The sequence below is a fragment of the Meles meles genome, chromosome 16 (assembly GCF_922984935.1).
Source record: "Meles meles chromosome 16, mMelMel3.1 paternal haplotype, whole genome shotgun sequence".
Lineage (NCBI taxonomy): Eukaryota > Metazoa > Chordata > Mammalia > Carnivora > Mustelidae > Meles > Meles meles.
Genome location: NC_060081.1, coordinates 57,336,097 through 57,357,547, shown reverse-complemented (window position 1 = coordinate 57,357,547; position 21,451 = coordinate 57,336,097). Strand labels below are relative to the sequence as shown.

At 45.0% G+C, this 21,451-nt stretch overlaps 1 protein-coding gene across 5 annotated transcripts; it reads left to right on the top strand.

Annotated features, from left to right (window-relative positions):
• Positions 1-1,257: 1,257 nt before the first annotated feature.
• On the top strand, positions 1,258-21,192 carry COMMD7 (COMM domain containing 7). 5 transcript variants are annotated; one of them, XM_045981383.1, is made up of 10 exons: positions 1,258-1,478; positions 9,472-9,522; positions 9,616-9,718; positions 14,285-14,422; positions 18,413-18,469; positions 18,551-18,588; positions 19,047-19,137; positions 19,474-19,523; positions 19,907-19,955; positions 20,485-21,192. In XM_045981383.1, the coding sequence occupies exons 1-10, from the start codon at positions 1,395-1,397 to the stop codon at positions 20,559-20,561; spliced, it is 738 nt and encodes a 245-aa protein (XP_045837339.1). In that variant the 5' UTR covers positions 1,258-1,394; the 3' UTR covers positions 20,562-21,192. The 5 variants fall into 5 exon arrangements, with proteins under 5 accessions (XP_045837339.1, XP_045837338.1, XP_045837340.1 ...); XM_045981382.1 differs by having other exon boundaries at positions 1,265-1,478; positions 9,469-9,522; XM_045981384.1 differs by having other exon boundaries at positions 1,268-1,478; positions 9,469-9,522; positions 14,378-14,422.
• The last annotated feature ends 259 nt before the right edge of the window (positions 21,193-21,451 follow it).

The window sequence follows — 21,451 nt, the reverse complement described above, 5'->3', positions numbered from 1 at the left end:
CACTTTGTACTTCTTGACATCAGTTAATAATTTCACACACACGTGTGAATTTCACAAGTGTCTTTCACACGTCTGCTATCCTGACTAAACTTGGACTTCTCCGGGGCCAGCCACTGCATCAGTCGTCACTGTGGTGTCCAAGTGCCTGTCCTGGTATCCACTCTCCGGTAGACACTTTATATTACCTGTTGAATGAGTGCATGAATGAAATAATCACTAAAGCGAAGGCACTTGGCCTCTAGGTCGAAGACATTTTGTTCATACCCTTCCAGACGGATTTTTAGTGAAGGATGGAGAAGAAAGCCCACACCCATGTTTCCCCCCTTCCCCTCCCAAATTTCAAGGCTGAGTGCAGGGGTCAGTGCAGAAGCTCTTGGATTTGGGGGTCATGTCCTAGATTCCAGGGTGCACCTCTTAGTTTTCTCATCTGTTCATTGGGGATCAGGGTAATAGTTACCCCTGGCTGTGAGAGGTCCTTGGGAAGAGACAACATAGGGGTTCAAGTGTTTCAGGTTAAAGTGATTAACACTATCCTAGTCATCTCCCTTCATGGACCTGAGCACCACCCTCCTTGCACTATCACAGTCCCTACACTTCTTGGGGTCACTTTACTCCACTCCAGGGGTTCTCAAAGTGTGGTCCCTAGGATCTTGTTGGAAATGTAAATTCTCAGGCTCTACCCTAAACCCTTCTGGATCAGATACTCTGGGGGTGGGGCCCAGCCATCTGCATTACAGCAAGTCCTCCAGAAGATTCTTCCGCAAGCCCAAGTTTGAGTCCTTACAGCTCTGCTCTGATGTGAGCTGTCCTGGGGCGGGACACTGGGCCTGCATGGTTCACTTCTCTATCTCCTGGGTCTGGCAGAGTAGGCCTGCAACAAGTATCTGCTGAATGCATCAGAACTAAGTTAATATCTGGTAGCCACTGATGGAGGACCTCCCGTGGGTCAGGCCACGCTCTAAACGTTTTGGGAGGATTACCTCAGTTAAGCAGCTATCCCTAGGTTCATTTTACAGAGAGTGACACCGAGGTTCAGGGAGGCCAAGCTTTGTGTTGTGAGGTCCCGCAGAGGGAGATCCCCTCAGGAATCCCACGTTCGGCAGCTGGGCTCTTGGGGGCTCTCCAGCGGTCGCTGGGGCGCGTGCTTCTGCGGTGCAGCGAGTGCATCCCGCCCCGCCCCGCCCCGCCCCGCCCCGCGGTCCGCGAGGCCGTCCCGCCCCACCGGGGCCCGCGCGTGTCCGCGGCTCCGCGAGGGCGCCCCGCCCCGCCCGGGGGAGGAGCGCGCGGCGGCTTCGCCCGCCGTGGCGAAAGTGCGGCTGCGGAAGCGCGGCGAGGCAGGCGGCAGCGACAAGGAAGCTAGGAGGCGGCGGGCCCTGCGGGGCCGAGCGGACGCCATGGGCCGGCTGCACTGCACTCAGGACCCCGTGCCCGAGGCCGTGGGCGGCGACATGCAGCAACTGAATCAGCTGGGCGCGCAGGTGGGTCGGGCGGCCGGGGCGCGGGCTAGCGTGGGTCCCGAGGGCTGAGGGAGGGGAGGGGTGTGGGCCGAGGGCCGCCTCGGGGCGAGGAGAGTGGGACGGGCTAGGCAGGGGGGCGTCCGGTGTGCCGTGTGTCCAGAGGGAGATTCAGGGGCGGGCTAAGGGGGAATCCGGGATCTGAGGCGAGTTCGGGGGGCCGAGGAATCTCTAGAGGCCTACGGGCAAGCTGAGGGGGCCGGGGCGGGTGTGTGTGTGGGGGGGGGGACGCTCAGAGGTGGGACTTCCGGGAGTCCTGGGAACGAGGAGAATATGTGGGGTTTTAGCGGAGGAACCGAGGGGCGTCTTGATAAGGCTGAAGGGAATTTGGGGAAGTGAGATAATAGTGCGAGTTTGGGGAGCTGAGGAATTTGGTGGGCCAGGGAGGGACTGAGATGTTCAGTAGGAAGGCGGGTGAGGGAGACTGAGGGGGGGTCTTGGCATCCAGCGGGGGTTAGGGGAGCCTGGAGTGGGGGACAGGTAGTCCGTGGTCACATTCGGGGTTGGGTAATGGCCTGAGGCTCCGATTAGGGGGACTATCTGGCAGTCCTCAAAAGAAAAAAGCCATATTACTGTACACTGTGGAGGACCCATCCCCCGCCCCCAACACACACCCTTTGGTAGTAGTGGAGCTGGAAAAGCTGTTTTTGCTTGTTCAGGCAGCAAATGCCGGCCAGCCAACTTCCTGCTCCTCTGCCGGTTGACATGCCCTTTTCAAAGCACCAAGGCAGCCAAACTAAATAAGTTAAAATGACACTTCTCACCACCATTGTAAAGGTACATCTATTTCCCCCACTGGGTTGTAACTTCCAAGGAGGTGGGGGGTCTCTCTCCTTCATCTCAACATCCCTCACAACTTACTGTTTCTCATAAAGTAACACAAATTATAATGCCAGACATATTCTGAAACCCCTTTGTCCAACAGAAATAAATTGCAAGCCACATGTCTAATTTTACATTTTCTGGTAGTCACATTTAAAAATTAAAGAGTTGGAGGGCTGTGACCCTTGATTTCGGGATTGTGAGTTCAAATCCCACCTTGGGTGTAGAGATCTCTTACTTGAAAATAACATCTTTAAAAAGTAAAAAAAAAAAAAAAAAAATAGGGCGCCTGGGTGGCTCAGTCAGTTAAGGATCTGCCTTCCAGTCAGGTCAGGATCTCAGGGTCCTGGGATTGAGTCCTGCGTTGAGCTCCCTGGAAGGGGAGTCTGCTTCTCTCTTTCCCTCTACCACTCCCACCCCTGCTTGTGTGTGCTTTCTCTTTCTCAAATAGATAAAATTAAAAATAAATAAGTAAAAATGAAAAGTAAATAAAGGGGGGCTGGAGTGGCTCAGTCTGTTGAGCGTCTGATCTCAGGGTCCTGGGATTGAGTCCCCAAGTTGTCAGACTCCCTAGGGAGCTAGAATAGGGAGTCTGCTTCTCCCTCTGCCTCTCCCCCCATTCGTGCTCTCTCTCTAATAAATAAATTAAAATCTTTTAAAACAAAGTAAAAATGAAACAAAATGTTTTTTTTAGGGGCGCCTGGGTGGTTGAGGCGTTAAGCATCTACCTTCAGCTCATGTCATGATCTCAGGGTCCTGGGATTGAGCCCCGCATCGGACTTCCTGCACAGGAAGCCTGTTTCTCCCTCTCCCACTCCCCCTGCTTGTTTCCCTCTCTCCTTGTGTCTCTTTCTGTCAAATAAATAAATAAAATCTTTTTAAAAATGTTTTTTAATCCACTGTATCAAAATATTATTATTTCAACATGTAATCCATATAAAATATCAATGAGATATTTTAATTTTTGATACTAATTTTTTTTTTAAGATCTTATTTATTTGTTTGACAGGTCACAAGTAGGCAGAGAGGCAGGCAGGCAGAGAGGGGAAAGCAGGCTCCTTGCTGAGCAGAGAGACCGATGCAGGGTCCTAGGGCCCTGGGTTCAGGACCTGAGGGGAAGGCAGAGACTTTAACCCACTGAGCCACCCAGGTGCTTTGATACTCATTTTTCTGATTCCGGTGTGCACTTTACATCTCAAATTAGACTAGCCTTTTTCAAATATTTAATAGCTGCATGTGGCTAGTGGCCACTGTTTATCACACAGCACTTCTAAGTGCCCTTTTTTTTTTAAAGATTTTATTTACTTATTTGAAACAGATTGAGAGAACGAATGGGGGAAGGGAAAGGGAGAAGCAGGCTCACCGAAGAGCAGGGATCCCAGGACCCTAGAATCATGACCTGAGCTGAAGGCAGACACTTAACTGACTGAGCCACCCAGCCGCTCCTAAGTGCTTTTATATATATTACTAAGCCATTGAGTCCTTAGAACCACCATAGGAGGTAGGTACTGTTATTATCCGCATTTTACAGGATTAAGGGGACTGAATCACAGAGCAGTCAAAAAGAGCCGTCAATTTATTGAGCATGTACCATGTGGCAGGCACTGTTTTCAGTGCTTTATGTGTAGCACCCCTAAAAGGTAGGTGCTGTTACTATCCCCATTTTACAGGTAAGGAAAATGGTTCCAGGAAAGAAATTTACCTGTTTAAGGTCAGGCAGCCAGGAAGTTGCAAAGCCAGGAATTCAGGACCAGATGCTTGACTTTAGATTCTGGGGAATGAAACATACAGAACAGAGCTTTGTGGATGAAATCCCCAACTAGGTAGCTTAGCTTTCACGTGTTTATGTGGCAGGACTTTCTGGAAGGTTTCCATTTGGAGAATAAAAAAGATTCTGCTACTAAAAACCTTTTTTGAAGCTGCAGGGTGGTAGGATTCCTAAGTTTACCTCCAACTTGGTATTATAGAAAAAAACATAAACCACATTCTTTAAAATCAGAGCTTGCCCTCGTATTCTAACTTTATTTTTTTTTAAGATTTTATTTATTTATTTGACAGACAGATCACAGGTAGAGAGGCAGGCAGAGAGAGAGGGGGAAGCAGGCTCACTGCTGAGCAGAGAGCCAGATGCAGGGCTTGATTCCAGGACCCTGAGACCATAACCTGAGCCAAGGGCAGAGGCTTAACCCACTGAGCCACCCAGACGGCCCCCATATTCTAACTTTAAAACACACTCCAGGGTGCCTGGGTGACTCAGTAGGTTGGGTGTCTGACTCTTGATGTTAGGTCAGGTCTTGATCTCTGGGTTATGAGTTAGGGCTGTATGGGGCTCCACATTGGATGTAGAATGTTTAAAAACAAAACCAAAAAAACCCCACTCTGGATCCTTACCTTTTTTTACGTTTTGGGTGGCCGGGGTCGGGTGTGTGTGTGTGTGTGTGTGTGTGTGTGATTTGTTCATTTCTTTGTTTTTTCTTTGTGTTTCTCCATACCCAGTGTTGGGGGCGGGGAGCTCAAACTCAAAACCCTGGTATATTTAAATGCTCTTAAGACTGAGCCAGCCAGCTGCCCCTTTATCTTCGTTTTTTAACACACAAAGCTTTTTCCTGATGATCTGGTCTTTCCCCTGCCTTTTTGGATGATCAGATTTTTCCAAGTACCCACTCTATTGGCTGAATTTATTTTGAAGTTTGAGGCCTAGGCATCTGGGAGGAAAAGAATCATTGTATCAATGTGGGTATCAACATTTATTGCTCACTCAGTGGATATTTTTCGGAATGCCTACTCTATACCAGATAGCCACTGAACCCAGTGAGGTTTGCAAAGGCATGATGGGCACAGCCTTTTATGCTGGAGAAGTGTGATCTGCTAGGTCAGGTCAGGAAACAGAGATCCAGCACAGTATTAAGTGCACCTAGATGTGTTCTCTGATGCCTGTGGCCAGTCCTACATAATGAGCATCTTTGAGAATAGGAGTAAAAAAATAATAATTTTTAGAATGGTTATGAGAGAGGAAATTCAGAAAAATATGAAGAAGAAAACAAATGGTCTACGGTCTTCTCACCTAGCTGTAAATGAAAGCAACACATACAGTTAGAAAATTCAAGCAGTATTCAAAGGTCTAAATTTTTTTTAAAGATTCTATTTATTTATTTGAGATAGAGAGAGAGAGTGAGCACAAGCCTGGGGGGAGAGGAAAAGGGAAAAACAGGCTTCCCACTGAGCATGGAGGCTGAAGTGGCCCTCCATCCCAGCACTCTGGGATCATGACCTGAGCCACACAAGCGCCCCCAAAGGTATAAGATTAAAATAGAATACCTATTTCTCTTGCTTGCAGAAAGTCATTTTAATAGTTTCTTTTGTATCTTTGTAGAAAAAAACCCTGCATCTGCCTTTATATATATGGGTATCTGTTAAAATCTTCTTTTACACAAAAGGGATTGTGTGATATTCCTTGAAATGGATCTACCATAATTTATTTTACCCACCCTATATTAATAGACACTTAAGTTGCTTTCAGTTTTTTGTTTTTATAAACAATGCTGTCAGTGAATTGCTTTGTGTAAATGTGTCTGGGTTTACTTTTTGGAACATATCTGAAGGGTATACTTCCTGCAATGGAATTACTAGGTCAAGAGATAGGAGCATTTAAAAATTAGATAGGACTATCAAATTGCCGTCTGGAAAAGTCCCAGTTTAATCCTCTCATCAACAGTGCAAGCATGTCTGTTTCCTGGTACTTTCACCAGCACTGGTCTTATCAAACTTATATTTTTGAAGATCTGATAAGTTAAAAAGTGGTATTTCCTTGTTTTGCTGATTTGCATTTCTCATCTGGAATGATCTTGAACATCTTTCCATATATTTACTGCTGAGAATAGTTAAGATTTGATTTCATGGATGATGATGAGCAGGTGAGCATTCCAGAAGGAGACAGCTATGCAGATACAAAGGCAAAGAATGGGAAAGGTGTTTCGGGAAGATTTATTCAACAAATGCTTACCTGCGCACTCTGATAACTGAGGCTCTATGAGCATTCTAAGGCAGGTACATGGAGCGTTCTCTGCTAAGACAAGTCTCTGTTTCTTATCAAGATTTAAAATTCTAAGTGCCCTCAGGCAAGGTTCCGAGAGGGAGCCTCAGAAGTTAAGAATCTGGGTAGGTCACTTTCTTGTTGGGAGGGTGGTGGTGTCCTGATGGTAGGACACTGAAGGATAAAGGAGGTTCTGGAAAAGTGGAGATAGGGATGGGGCTCAGCATGTCCTGCAGACCAAATTAGGTTGACCTCACAGGGAGATTGAGCCTGAATGCGAGGCTGAGGTCTGGAAATGGAAAAGCCACTGGAAGGCTTCTCAGCCACTCCATTTTTCTTTTTTTTTTTAAGATTATATTTATTTATTTGAGAGAGACAAAATGTACACAAGCAGGGAGAAGGGCAGAGGGAGAGGCAGGCTCCCCACTGAGAAGAGAGCCTGATGCAGGACTAGATCCCAGGACCCTGAGATCATGACCGGAGCAAAGGCAGACCCTTAACGACTGAGCCATTCAGGCATCCCCGCTGCTCCATTTTAAAAGGCCCAGGATGACACAGAAAATAGTTAGCCAAAGACCTGACAGTCCACAGATTGCAGGGGGAAATAAAGGAAAACTCATAGTCTGAAGACACAGTGTGTAACTAGTCCCTGAATTTTCTTGTTTTACTTTATAGAATCAGCAGCCATGCAAGGCTAATACCCAGTATCATAAGTACTGCAGAAAGACAACCCCTGGTTCAGCCTTGGTTAAAGTTTTTCCAGGGAATATCCATTAAGTTTTGAGGGAGTAGACACTTCTGTGCCATTGGCAGGTGTGAGTATAAATCCATGCAACTTCTTTGCAGGACAGTTTGGTAACATTTTCTCGGATTTTAAAATGCATATATCATTTCACTTAAGATATATTTTTAAAAATGTATTTTAGGGCACCTGGGTGGCTCAGTTGGTTAAGCAACTGCCTTCAGCTCAGGTCATGAACCTGGAATCCTTGGGATTGAGTCCCGCATCAGGTCCCGGCTCCGAGGGGATCCTACTTCTCTCCCTCTGACCTCTCCCCTCTAATGCTCTCTCCCATTCTTGCACTCTCTCTCGAATAAATAAATAAAATCTTAAAAAAAAGTATTGTATAGACACATGTCACAAAGAAATATGTGGGAGGATATTCATTGCAGTATTATTTAGAATAACAACAAAGTAGGCACACATTCTAAGTCTATATAGTTGAATGCCGTGCAGTTGTTAAAAGAATTGGCTGGAGAGGTACCTGGTTGGCTCCGTCGGAGGAGCGTGCCACTCTTGATCTCAGGGTTGTTAGTTCGAGCGCCAAATTGGGTGTAGAAATTACTTTAAAAAAAAAAAAAAACTGGGTAGAGGGATGCCTGGATGACTCAGTTGGTGAATTGCCTACCTTTGGCTCAGGTCATGATCCCAGGGTTCTGGGATTGAGTCCTGCATCAGGCTCCTTGCTTAGCAGGGAGCCTGCTTCTCTGTCTGCCTGTCTCTCCCCCTGCTTGGGCGTGCTCTTTCTCTCCCTCTGACAAATAAATAAAATCTTTTTTTTTTTTTTAAGGATTTTATTTATTTATTTATTTATTTGGCAGACAGAGAACACAAGTAGGCAGAGAGACAGGCAGAGAGAGGGGAAGGGAAGCAGGCTCCCTGCTGAGCAGAGAGCCTGATGTGGGGCTAGATCCCAGCCGAAGGCAGAGGCTTTAACCCACTGAGTCACCCAGGGGCCCCAAATAAGTAAAATCTTAAAAAAAAAAAAAAAAGACTGGGTAGAATTGTATCTACTGACAAGATGAATCTCTAAGATAAAATTGGATGAAAAAAGGCAGGGTACAGGTTCACTATCATCATCTCATTTGTATTTAAAAGAAATTAAATTCAAATGCAATTCTGGGAAGGCCATAGGTATTAGCAGTAACCACCTGTGGGCAGTAGGACTTAGATAGGGGGGTGTCAGGGAGAGTAATTTTATTTTATTACTAAAAAAATGAAAACTGTTATTCTTAAAAGAATAAGAAAGTGTTCTAGGATAGTAGATAATAAAGTATAACTTTACTGTTTTGTCATATACATAAGACGTTTGTCGGGGAAGAAACCCAGAAAATACGGATAGACAGAAGAAAATAAATCACCCAAAATCTCACTACACAGAAATAACTGCTTTAAAAGACAAGATGGAGGGGCACCTGGGTGGCTCAGTGGGTTAAGCCTCTGCCTTCAGCTCAGGTCATGATCTCAGGGTCCTGGGATCGAGCCCTGCATTGGGCTCTCTGCTCAGTGGGGAGCCCGCTTCTCCCTCTCTCTCTGCCTGCCTCTCTCTCTGCTTGTGATCTCTCTCTGTGTCAAATGAAGAAATGAAGTCTTTTTTTTTTAAAAAAAAAAGGCAAGATAGAGAAAAAGTTTGTATAGTATGTTAACATTTGTGTGGGGTGGAAAAAGAAGAAATCGTATTGTTTGGATTGGCTTGTGTTTGAATAATAAATATGTGGAAATATAAACAAAAAGAAAAAAGCAACTACTATTAATCTTCCAGTGATCTCCCTTTCAGGTCATGTGTGTGTGTGTGTGTGTGTGTGTGTGTGTGTCTGTATACACGTGTACTTGGACCCTTGAGATGTGTATATGCATGTGTGTGCATACACTCACAGTATCTGTATATCTCCCAAGTGTTCCAGTAAAATACACAAGTTTTTCAGACAATATAGTATTACTGATATATTGACACTGGATAGTAGGTGTTGTGAATATTTGAACTTGAAGATGATCAAACAGATTATCAATACCTATATGTTCTCTCTTTTTTTTTTTTAAGATTTTATTTATTTATTTGACAGAGCAAGTGAGCGCAGGCAGACAGAGTGGCAGGCAGAGGCAGAGGGAGAAGCAGGTTCCCTGCTGAGCAAGGAGCCGGATGTGGGACTTGATCCCAGGACGCTGGGATCATGACCTGAGCTGAAGGCAGAGGCTTAACCCACTGAGCCACCCAGGCGTCCCTGTGTGTTCTCTCTTAAGGGTCTGTAGTTGGATGGGATGTGGGAACACTGACCCAGGAGTAGAATGTTACTGATGTTCTGTCATTCTCTTCACAGCAGTTCTCAGCCTTGACAGAAGTGCTTTTCCACTTCCTGACTGAGCCAAAAGAGGTAAAGTACCTTGTAATAGGGAGAGTTCTGAGTGTGGGTCTGCAGCCCTGAGATGCTAAGCAAGTGAAGGCCCGGTTTGTTCCCTTTCTTCAGGTGGAAAGGTTTCTGGCTCAGCTCTCTGAGTTTGCCACCACCAATCAGATCAGTCTTGGCCCTCTCAGAAGCATTGTGAAAAGCCTCCTTCTGATTCCAAACGGTGAGTAGCCTCTCTAGCAGCTGAGGCTGGAGATACTAAATTGAATTCTTCATTCCATAGGGTCTACAAGCTGCTCTGGCACTGAGCCAGCTCACTCAGTAGAGAACCAGATAGGGGCAGGACTCAAAGTCCAGGAAGGGAAGAAGCCGGGTACACAGAACTGCAATAAAATGTAATAGAGGTGCAGCTCAGAATGCAGTCTGCATCCCAGCTTCTGTTCTCAGACTGCCGTCTGGTCCTCTGCACTGTAAGTACAGAAATCAAGAGTAAGCATTTAGAAGCTTTTATAGCAATTTGGTCAAAATCTTTTGAATCTACTGATTTTTCAAATGGGGCCTGTATTTTTTTAAAAGATTTTATTTCTGGGGCACCTGGGTGGCTAGTCATTATACATCTGATTTTGGTTCAGGTCATGATTCCGGGGGTGGGGGGGTGTCTTGGGATAGAGCCGCATCTGGCTCCCTGCTGAGCGGGGACCCTACTTCTCCCTCTCCCACTTTCCTTGCTTGTGTTCCTTCTCTTGCTGTGTCTCTGTCAAATAAATAAATAAAATCTTAAAAAAAAAAATAAAGATTTTATTTTTAAGTAGTCTCTACACCCAATGTGGGACTCAAACTCATAACCCTGAAATCAGGAGTCGCATGTTCTACTGACTAAAAGCAGCCGGGCACCTCATGGGCACGCATGTGCACACGCGTGTGTTTAATGTGGTAAGATACACATAATGTAGGGATGCCTGGGTGGCTCAGTGGGTTAAAGCCTCTGCCTTCAGCTCAGGTCATGATCCCAGGGTCCTGGGATCGAGCCCCGAATCGGGCTGTCCACTCGACAGGGAGCCTGCTGCTTCTCTCTCTCTGCCTGCCCCTCTGCCTACTTGTGATCTCTGTCAAATAAATAAATAAAATCTTTAAAAAAAAAAGAGAAGGATACAAAATATTTTTAAAAAGATATAATGTAAAATTTACCACTTTAACCATCTGGGACTTATATTTTATATGCATTTTTCTAAATTTTCATTGTACTTGACAAAAATATCAGTCCACAGTGGATTGAAAATAAAAAAGGTCTTTCACTGCAGATGGTTTTGGAGGTAATTTGCTTAGAGCAATCAGGAAAATCTCTAGTCAGGAGGGAAGTGATCACGAAGGTTTAGCTGTAGGGATATCCATCATAGCACTGTTTTGATGATACAGAAAAATAAGAAATAAATTGCCCAGAAGCTCGAGATTAGTATAATGCATGGAGGTCTGTTTTTACAGGGGAACATCATAGTGGTCAAAATTCATGGTTCTGAGTTAGGTAGATGTGGGTCTGTCACTTAGGTACCCAGTCTCTCCCAGCCCTTAGCAACAACCCCTCAACCCCTCCTAACATTTTCCTGCCAATCTGAGCTTTTTCATGGTAAACTGAGGGGGCTCATTTTGAAGATTGAGATAATGTAAATGGTATGCACAACATAGTACCTCAGTAAAAGGTTGCTCTTTTCAAATTCTGTAATAATTTTAAAAGGTGCTAATGAGGAAAACGTAATGATACAGAAAATTGTTCACAATATACTGTTTAATAAAAATAATAGTTTCGGGGCGCCTGGGTGGCACAGTGGGTTAAAGCCTCTGCCTTCGGCTTAAGTCATGACCTCAGAGTCCTAGGATCGAGTCCCACATTGGGCTCTCTGCTTAGCAGGGAGCCTTTTCCTTCTCTCTCTCTCTCTGCCTGCCTCTCTGCTACTTGTGATCTCTGTCGAATAAATAAAATCTTAAAAAAAATAGTTTATGAAACTATGTACCACAGTCCTATTTTTGTAAAAAAAAAAAAAAAAGAATGTTAACTGTGGTTATATCTGGGTGGAGGGACTACGGGTTGTCTTGTTTGTTTTTGACTGTATATTATCTACAGAGTTGCTACATTTGGCAATTTAATCAAACGTTATTTTTATGTAAAGAGAGAGGCGACATGTGAGGCCAGTCTTAAAGAATGAATCAGTGTTGATGGGGTTGAGAGGAGGTAAATAGCACTTTGCACATTTTACAAATTAGCAGTGGACTGATCTTCCCAAGCTCTCAGCCCAGTGATGTAGTGAAAGTTGGGGGTTTATTTGTTCCTGTTGTGCTCCTTCCCATATCTTAGGATAGGTCCTTTCCTTGTCCTTTGCTCCTGAGGTTCTGCGGGTTCAAATCAGAGCATCCTGAGGTTTCCAACTCTGAAATTTCTCATCATCTGTTCATAGGATTTTTGTATTTGTTGCCTTTGTGGTGGGCTAAAGGCATGTGAAGCAAAGGCTGGATGAGAATGTACAGTCTTTCTAAACATGGGGATACATTCTCATTGCAATACATTTTCAGTTACAAATTGATTCAATACATTTTCATTGCAAACCTATTAACGGTGCAGAGTCAGAAGTGAAAAATCCTCTTCTACTCTCATGCTACCTTTTTTTTTTTTTTAAGATTTTTTTTATTTATTTGACAGAGATCACAAGCAGGCAGAGAGCAGAGAGAGAGAGAAGCAGGCTCAGAGAGCCCGACGTGGGGCTCGATCCCAGGACCCTGAGATCATGGCCTGAGCCAAAGGCAGAGGCTTAACCCCCTGAGCCACCCAAGCACTCCCTCATGCTACTCTTGTCTCCAGACACCATCGCAGTTTAATTTTGGTGTATATCTTTTTTTTTAAGATTTTATTTATTTATTTGACAGAAATACAGCAAGAGAGGGAACATAAGCTGGAGGGATTTGGCAGAGGTTGAAGCAGGCTTCCCGCTGAGCAGGGAGCCCAAAGCGGGCCTCCATTCCTGGACCCTGGGATCAGGACCTGAGCCAAAGGCAGTTGCTTAACCAACTGAGCCATCCAGTTGCCCCTGTATCCTTTTATATTTTTTTGTCCACTGGCGGACATGCACATACACACACATGTAGTCTTGTTTTTCGTGAATGGTAGGAAACCATGAAAGTGCTCTTGAGCTTGTATTTTTTCTTACGTGGTATGTCACAGAGATTTCTCCACGTTGACTTCATTCTTCTGAGGGCTGTAATGTGCCAGGCACCGGATGTCTCTTCAGCTAGTCCTCTTTCTTCCTATTGCTACGCATCTTTGTAACCTTTCACTCTCGGAAACAGTGCCGGCAGTGACTGCCCTCAGGACATTGAGCACGCCCCAGTGTGAGTGTTTCTGTAGGGTAGGACCTGGGAGTGTGGTACCAGAGTCATCTCATTCTGGCCTGTGGGGATGGGTTTGTCTGTGAGTGAACCTGTCTCCTGGGGTGCCTGGGTGGCTCAGCGGGTTAAGCCTCTTCCTTCAGCTCAGGTCATGATCTCAGGGTCCTGGAATTGAGCCCCACACCGGACTCTGCTCAGTGGGGAGCCTGCTTCCCCATCTCTCTCTGCCTGCCTCTCTGCCTACTTGTGATCTCTCTCTCTCTCTCTCTCTCTGTCAAATAAATAAATCTTAAGAAAAGAAACCTGAAAAAAAGAAAAAGAAAAGAAACCTGTCTACCCAACCCAACAGTTACGTGGAAACTGATTTTTCAGGAGATTTCTGTCTTCTGGTGTCCCTGCATCCCTGCTTTTCCATCTTTGTTAGATCTGCTCCCCACCCCCTCAATCCTGTCAAACTGCCTTCAGTCCTCCCAACCTGGGAGCTTCGGCCCATGTTGACTCAGAAAGCCTTCCTGACTTCAGTCCATGGTGACCTCCCTTCCTCTCAGCTCTGAGAGATGGTTTTTATCCACAGTTCTCATTTTGGACTGTAATTGTTCACAGCTTTCTATTGTTCATGCTGTTTTACATGTGTCTGTTTTGTGACTTTAACAGAGAGCTTTTCCTCTGAAGTCACGGGAGGATCTTCTACTTCTTTCCTGAGCCAAGGTTGCAAGTAAAGTGATGACATAAAGCAGATGCTTAGTACATGCTGCATGAGTTAAGATGAACTTAGGAGATCCTGTGACCCTCCCAGGGGATGTTGGGTGTATATTTTTCAGGCAAGATTGATTGTCATTGTTTATAGCAGGTATTTACTGTCGGTACAGAGAGCCCTGAAGAACTAGCATACCATTCAAGAGGTGGGCTTTGCAGGCTTACATGGATTTGAATGTTAGTCACATTATCTATATAGCTATTAAACCTTGGTCAGATCAGCCTCAGTTTCTTTCTTTTTTTTTTTTAAAGATTTATTTACTTATTTATTTGACAGAGAGAGATTACAAGTAGGCAGAGGCAGGCAGGGGTTGGGGGGGAACAGACTCCCTGCTGAGCAGAGAGCCCGATGCGGGGCTTGATCCCAGGACCCCGAGATCATGACCTGAGCTGAAGGCAGAGGCTTAACCCACTGAGCCACCCAGGCGCCCTCAGCCTCAGTTTCTTAGCTGAAAAACAGTAATAAGAGCAGTATGGTTGTGGCATTAGGATGAATGAGTTAATATATGCAAATTACTTAATACAGTTTGGCTAAACTTTAGCTTTATATATTGATAATTCAGTTAGTTTCAGTCCTGTGCCTTCTCAGATTATGAGAACTAAGCATCTGAGGGTGTAGCTTATAAATCACTTATTCTCTTCTTCCACCCAAAACAAGTTATTAGTTCTTCCTGCGGTATTGTGGCAGTAACATCTCCATGTCTGTTCTTCCATCCCTGGTTCCTGCCTGGCCTGGAGTACCCCCCTGCAGCACATCTGGGATCTTGTTGCACCTCACAGCTGCTGACTTTGCATGGTGAGGTCCTAATCCTCAGCGTGGCATTCAAGGCTTTCCCAGTCTCATCTGAAGTGTAAGGGCTTCCATGTCCTCATCCTCTTCCTTGTCCCTCATCCTGGGCCTGCCTTGTAGGAAGGCCTCCCTGTAGAAGTACAGCTTGTTAGTGCTGGGGGAGCCATAGCCCTCCAGATCAGTTTTCCCCAAATTAGTATTTTCTTTTCTTTTTTAAGATTTTATTTATTTTTTTGAGAGAGGGAGCAAGTAAGAGAGAGCATGAGAGGGGAGAAGATCAGAGGGAGAAGCAGACTCCCCAGAGGCTGGGAGCCTGAGGCGGGACTTGATCCTGGAATTATGACCTGAGCCGAAGGCAGTCCAATAACCAACTGAGCCACCCAGGCGCCCCCCCCCCCCCCAAATTGGTATTTTAATCCAGAAAAGGCTTCTGTGGTCAGCCGGAAGCCAGAAATACTGCCCCCCAACCCCAGCCTTGGAATCTTGGAGAGACATACACATTAACATATCTCAGTCTCTGAAAAGTCCCACAATAAAGAAACTTGCTGACCCAGTATCTGAGAAGCAGTTAACCATGGAACCTGTCCTCTCTTTCCCCTCCCCTTTCCCCTCCCCCTCTTTCTTTTTGCAGGGAGAGGGTCAGGTAAAAGTTTTGTAGTGCTGCTCTAGTTTAATCTTTGTCTTAGAGATAAAGAGAGCCCTAGAGAAGGGAAGTGACTTGTTTAGGATCTTGCAGTGGGGAAGCTAGGGCCAGTACCTCCCATGGTTGACATAAAGCCCAGTGGCTTTTGTTTTTGTTTTTTAATGTTTTTCTTTTACTATTTAGTATGTAATTCTTAAAAACACCTGACTTCACTAGTTATCAGCCCATAGCCAGATTGTTTCATCTACACCCCGCCCACTTCTCACTGCTCTCCAAACTGGATTATTTTATTTTATTTTTTTTTTTTTTTTAAAGATTTTATTTTTATTTATTTGACAGAGAGAGATCACAAGTAGGCAGAGAGGCAGGCAGAGAGAGTGAGAGGGAAGCAGGTTCCCTGCTGAGCAGAGAGCCCGATGCGGGACTCGATCCCAGGACCCTGAGATCATGACCTGAGCCGAAGGCAGTGGCTTAAACCACTGAGCCACCCAGGCGCCCCTTTTTTTTTTTTTTTTTTTTTAAAGATTTTATTTTTATTTATTTGACAGAGAGAGATCACAAGTAGGCAGAGAGGCAGGCAGAGAGAGTGAGAGGGAAGCAGGTTCCCTGCTGAGCAGAGAGCCCGATGCGGGACTCGATCCCAGGACCCTGAGATCATGACCTGAGCCGAAGGCAGTGGCTTAAACCACTGAGCCACCCAGGCGCCCCAAACTGGATTATTTTAAAGCGCATCTCGGAGGTCGCATCTCGGGAGGTCATACCATTTTATTTCTGAATACCTAGTCATTATCTCCAAAAGATAAAGGCTCCTTTTCCCCCTTATCAAGCTACAATGCCATTATCGTATCTGAAATTAAAATATGCAGTCAGTGTTCAGATGTCCCCATTGTCTCATGCATTTTGTTTGTCTGTAGTTGGTTGCTGTCAGCGGGATCCAGGGAGGGCCCCCACATTGCGTTTGGTTGCTGGATGGCCCTTGTGTGCTTACTTGTCACCATGGCTACTTAACAGCTTTGAGATCTTGAGCCAAGTTACTGAACCTCTCTGAGAATCAGTGTCCTCAGAAAACAGCTTATAATAGAAGTTCTTACATCACTGTAAGAATAAAGGAAGATATCAACGTGAACTACTTCAGGGAGTGCCAGTGCACTGCTGCTAATACTGTGATTGTCTTCTAGATGCAGATAACTCGGCTGTAGGGCTACTGTTTAAGCCTAGTTTTATTTTATTACTTAGCAAGATCTCTAGCCCTTGTGGGTAACTTTTTTTTTTTTTAAAGATTTTTTATTTATTTATTTGACAGAGAGAGATCACAAGTAGGCAGAGAGGCAGGCAGAGAGAGAGAGGGAAGCAGGCTCGCCGCTGAGCAGAGAGCCCGACGCGGGACTCGATCCCAGGACCCTGAGATCATGACCCAAGCCGAAGGCAGTGGCCTAACCCACTGAGCCACCCAGGCGCCCCTGGGTAACTGTTATTTAAGAAAAGGTGATAATGCCCCTTCTCCTCTCCCAAGGGAGTTCTTTCTGACTGGGCAAAAACAGAGTAATCAGCAATGAACGGTAGTCACAAATGGTATTTAATCAACTGTTGAGCAGAGTTCCCTAGCACTCCAACCTCACCCAGCTCTGCTGCTTTTCTCTGTGGCACTTTTCAGCCGTGCTCTGTATGGCTTCCTTACTTGTTAGATTATTGTTGTAGTCTTTCGTTTCCCAATAGAAGGTAAGCCTCACAAGGCCAGACATTGTCTGTGTGGTCCATGGATGTTTCCCAGCAGTAGTATAGTTCTGGCACTGGCAGGTTCTCAGTAAATGCTCGTGCAGTGACTGTGACTTCTGTCTTTCCATGAGCCTTTTCATGAGCCCAGAAAAGTGGGTTCAGCTGGTCAGCCATGTTCCTGACATTTTATCTTTACTACTGACGTTGCTAAAGAGCTCCGCAGGTGTATTTGAGCGTGCTCTCAAGAGCGCATCTGGTGGAGGATTTATTGGCAGTGCAGTTGGTGACTGTGGCTTTGCCACATTTTCTCCCCAAAAGCTTAATCTTTCTTATCTTTAGTTTCCTGATAAATTAAAGGTTTTATTAGTAATCCCCACTTCAGAGTACTTTGGGATCATCAAGTAAAATATTGGATTTGAGCTAGATATACACTAAGGAGCTACACATGTCGTAGTCATGAATTAATTGAATTGGCTAGGAAGTGGCTGTCTTGGAGGGCCTTTATGGCCAAGGTTTCCTGGTGTCTTGCCTTTTTCATTTTGCTATAGCTTCCTTGCTCAGTCTGATTTTGGCGATAAAAGATTTCCTCCCTTTGTTTACATGGTTTATTTTGCAGGGGACAAACAGCCTTTAGGATTGTTTTTCAGAAGTGAGCTGGGGGTGGGGAGTTGGGCTCAGGGTATTACGCTAGGGCCCTCCCTGGATGGTGGTGGATGTCTCCTTACTCTTCAATTAGTCAGCTTCTGGAAGACTAAGAAGTGGAAAATTTTAAGGCGGTTGCCCAATTGTGACTCTAGGCTGTAGCCGGAGGTTAAACATTGAGAAGCCCAGATTGCTGGCAACACTTTGTTTTCAGGAATTGGATCTCGCAAGCAGAACAAAGCAGCCCCCACAGGGGAGTGCCCTAAGAGTGGAGCCTCTTAGGGCTTCTGAGGGGAAGCTTTGTCTGCCCCTCTGGAAGTGACTTGGGAATTGTAGAAGCCAGCTGTTACTCCATCTTCGTTTACCTCCTGAAAGCTGATTTTCTTTGGCAGCTCTGTCCAGTAGAACTAACTAAATAGGTGGAAATGGTTTCCAGTCCACACTGCCCAGTACCATGGCTACCAGACCCTTGTGGCCATTGAGGACATGAAACAGTACATCTGAGGAGCAGAATTTTAAATTTTGTTTAATTTTAATTAATTAAAATTTAATGGGGTGCTAGGAGAAAATAAAATTTAAATGACCCCCCCCCATCTTTAGTGGTTCTGGATGGCAAAGCGCAGCACTAGGCTGTTGCCCTTATTGCCCAGCCTGACATTGAGTTCCCGGGCTTGGCTCCAGGACTCTGGCCTTATTCCTTGCTCACATTGGGTATCCCCAGCCCCAAGCCCATAAAGTCCTTCTTGCTTTCTAAGTTCTTTCATGCTTTCGGAGGGGTAAACACTTGTGTTGTACAAGAAACAAAGCATGCTGTCCCCTTCTCCAGTTGCTTCCTCTGTGCCTTTTTTTCCCAGCTGGACTGAGATTTTCCTGGAGCTAGCCCCATCTTTTGTCTATCCCCTTCGTCCTCTCTGTCCTATCGGTTGTTCTATTAATACTTAATGCCAATTGATTAACTGATACGTCCTTTTTAACTGATTTCTCCCATTTCCCAGGTGCGTTGAAGAAGAGTCTCACAGCGGATCAGGTCCGGGCTGATCTCATAACTCTTGGTAGGTCATTGCCAAGGTTGCTCAGGGCGACAGGCCTGGCAGCTCTTTATTTTGTTAAAGTCTCTTTCTGTTCTCTTATAGGTCTTAGTGAGGAGAAAGCCACTTACTTTTCTGAAAAGGTATCATAATTCCTCTTAATCAGAGTTAATTAAGATTGTTTGCTTTTATTTCATGAAAAGAAACAAGTGAGAAATGCCAACTAAGGAAAAGCCATCAATCAATTCTGTGTCATTTCCCCAGCTTAATGGGTTTCATGCAAATGACATACATACAGTGTTTAAACAGCGGCACTATTTAGTGCATCTCTAATGTTTTGCCTCTGATTTGACTGACTTTAGCTGTCATGCAGTTTTTGTCCCAAACTGGGACTCCATCTTGGAATGAAAGAAAAACATTTATATGGTCTTCTGCTGGTCTTTACTGCCCCCGTCTTCCAGATCTGTGCATATAGGCTGAACCCTGGTTCTGCATTCTTCCCCTTGTCTGTATAGATATGAAACATGGCTGTTTTGGGGTACAGAGTGAAGAGGGGGCGTTTTCCCCATTGTTACGATTCAGCTTTTTGCTTTTGTTTTAGTGGAAGCAGAGTGCCCCCACCCTTGCTCGATGGGCCATAGGACAGACTCTGATGATTAACCAGCTTATAGATATGGAGTGGAAATTTGGAGGTAACTAGTTAGAGCTAGTTCTGGGTCATTTGGGGGATGTAGGGTGGGGTTGCAGAGGCTTTCACATAGTTTCCATGGGGAGCACACGTCCTCAGTCCTCACAGACTGAGGGCTCACAGCTGGGGCTAGCTACTGCTTCTCTCATATTGCTGCTGGCATTTGGCAACTGTTTTTGTATCCATGGCTCTTGGTAAGTTGACTTCCTGAAGAGCACATTTTGCTGTCCTCATGTTCATCCCTGCATGGCTTCTGCTGCTGGACAGCCTGTGAGATCGAGGTGTTAGAGTAGGTCTGTTGTCAACCTGTCACTTACGAATTTTCTCTTTTGTGTCACAGTGACATCTGGGAGCAGTGAACTGGAGAAAGTGGGAAGTATTTTTTTACAAGTAAGTCTTCTGATCTGTGAAAATGGGTTGATTTTTGACTTGGTTAAGAATTATTAAATTGTCATTGGATTTTTTTAAAGACCCAATTAAGTGGTTGTTCACTGAAGTGCCGTGTACTTCAGAGCCATGTGGTCAGCCAAAAACATGGTCGTTAATGTCCCAACTCGTAGGTTAATAGGATCTTTAAATTTTTCTTAAAAGCTTGATTGTTTTGTAGTCATGAGAATTGTTGGAAGTTTTGGTGATCATGGATCCAGATTGCTTCTCTTTGATGCTCAAGTCAGAAGCTGGATGCTTTGATGTTTAGGTGAAAAGATTTCAAGAATTTCTTTGCCCTATTATCATTTTAATTTAAATTTTTATTGCCTCTTTTTTTTAATCAGTTAAAGTTGGTGGTTAAGAAAGGAAATCAAACTGAAAATTTGTACATAGGTGAGTCTGAATTCCTGTTTGAGCCTTTTCACATTTTCCATGTTCTCTTCAATCAGTGGGCTTGTAAAGCACCACAAATCATTTCTTCTGGGAAAAAAGTCACACCCAAGCTGTGGAGTAGCCATTCCACTGCCTCTCCTCTCATAAATAATAAGCCATCAGCAGGTTGGAGACCCCACAGTTGAAGAGCCTCTTTGACAAAGGGAAAGCGCAGGGAGAAGGGACAGCGAAGATTGAAGAGCAAGCCGCTCTTGCTGAAGAAGTCGTGCTGAACATCCTGAATAATGCCCTTTCATCTCTTTGTGCTGTGAAGTTATGCCATTTTTAAATTCTCCACTTTTGTAGGGAGCCGAGAACCTTTCTGTGTTCAAGGCTCTCAGTTCTTTATTGTGGTCAATTACCCATCAAGTGCTGCTTAGATGTACTAAGTCGAAAAAGAAAAAAAAAAATCTCTGGGTGGAAATTCATTTTCTTGGATGATTCTGTGGAGTTGGAAACATTTACCTGAAGCTGAATTTTCTCTCCCCAGAATTAACCTTGCCTCAGTTCTACAGCTTTCTGCACGAGATGGAGCGAGTCAGAAGCAGCATGGAGTGTTTGAGCTGATTTCTGGCCCCTTCCCTCTTCTCTTCCATGGGTGGCTGCTCTGAGACACACCTCAGTCACAGGCCTGTGGAGTGCTGATAAGGGCCCTGCTTGCTTCTTGGGAGCCCATGTGCAAAGTTTTCTGGAAAACAACAGGATTAAGTACTGAAGAGCCCTATACAATTACTCTGAATTCTTTGTTAAGGGAACCTCCAGCACCTGTCTTGCAGGACACTTTTTAGGTATTCACAAAGGCTATTATTGCATCTCAGATTCAGGGGAGGAAATAAATGGTTACCTCCCCATCAGAGTTCCAGAGTAAACAGATGGTATCATCACTCAAGGTGCATGCTGGTCACCCTTTCCTCAAAAAAGCAAGGGCTTATTTATGGCTGACACATGTGGGGAGCCCCCAGCGATCGCTCTACACAGTCTGCATTTGTGGGGTGGTGGTGCATTGCTAATCAGTTTTTAATGGGGCACCTGTGTATAAATACTTGCTTGGTCTGCTCTGAAAAGAACTGAGGCCAACCTCTGTCCTCATTTTGGGTTGTGCCCTGTTGTGTTGTAATGAGGCTATTTTAGCTTGTTTTGGTTCAAGCTGACCTTCTCTGTTGGTTAGACAATGAATAAAAAAAGCTTCTAAAGAAAAGATCTGAATCCAGTTGTCTCTATGAATGGATGAAAGAGTCATCTGCCTTGCAGAGCGCTAGTGCTCTAATCTTCAGCAGTTATCCTGGTTTTGGTGAAGGCCGTGAGTCTTCAGTGAAATTAGCTGTGGTCCAAAGGTAGAATTTGTTAAGAGCAGTTCAGGGCAGACTCAGGTTAAAAACATCAAGAAAAGCATGAACGCTTTGTGTTCCGAAGATTTTAGGGCCCCACCTAGCATGTGATTTCTCTTCCTCAGGAAT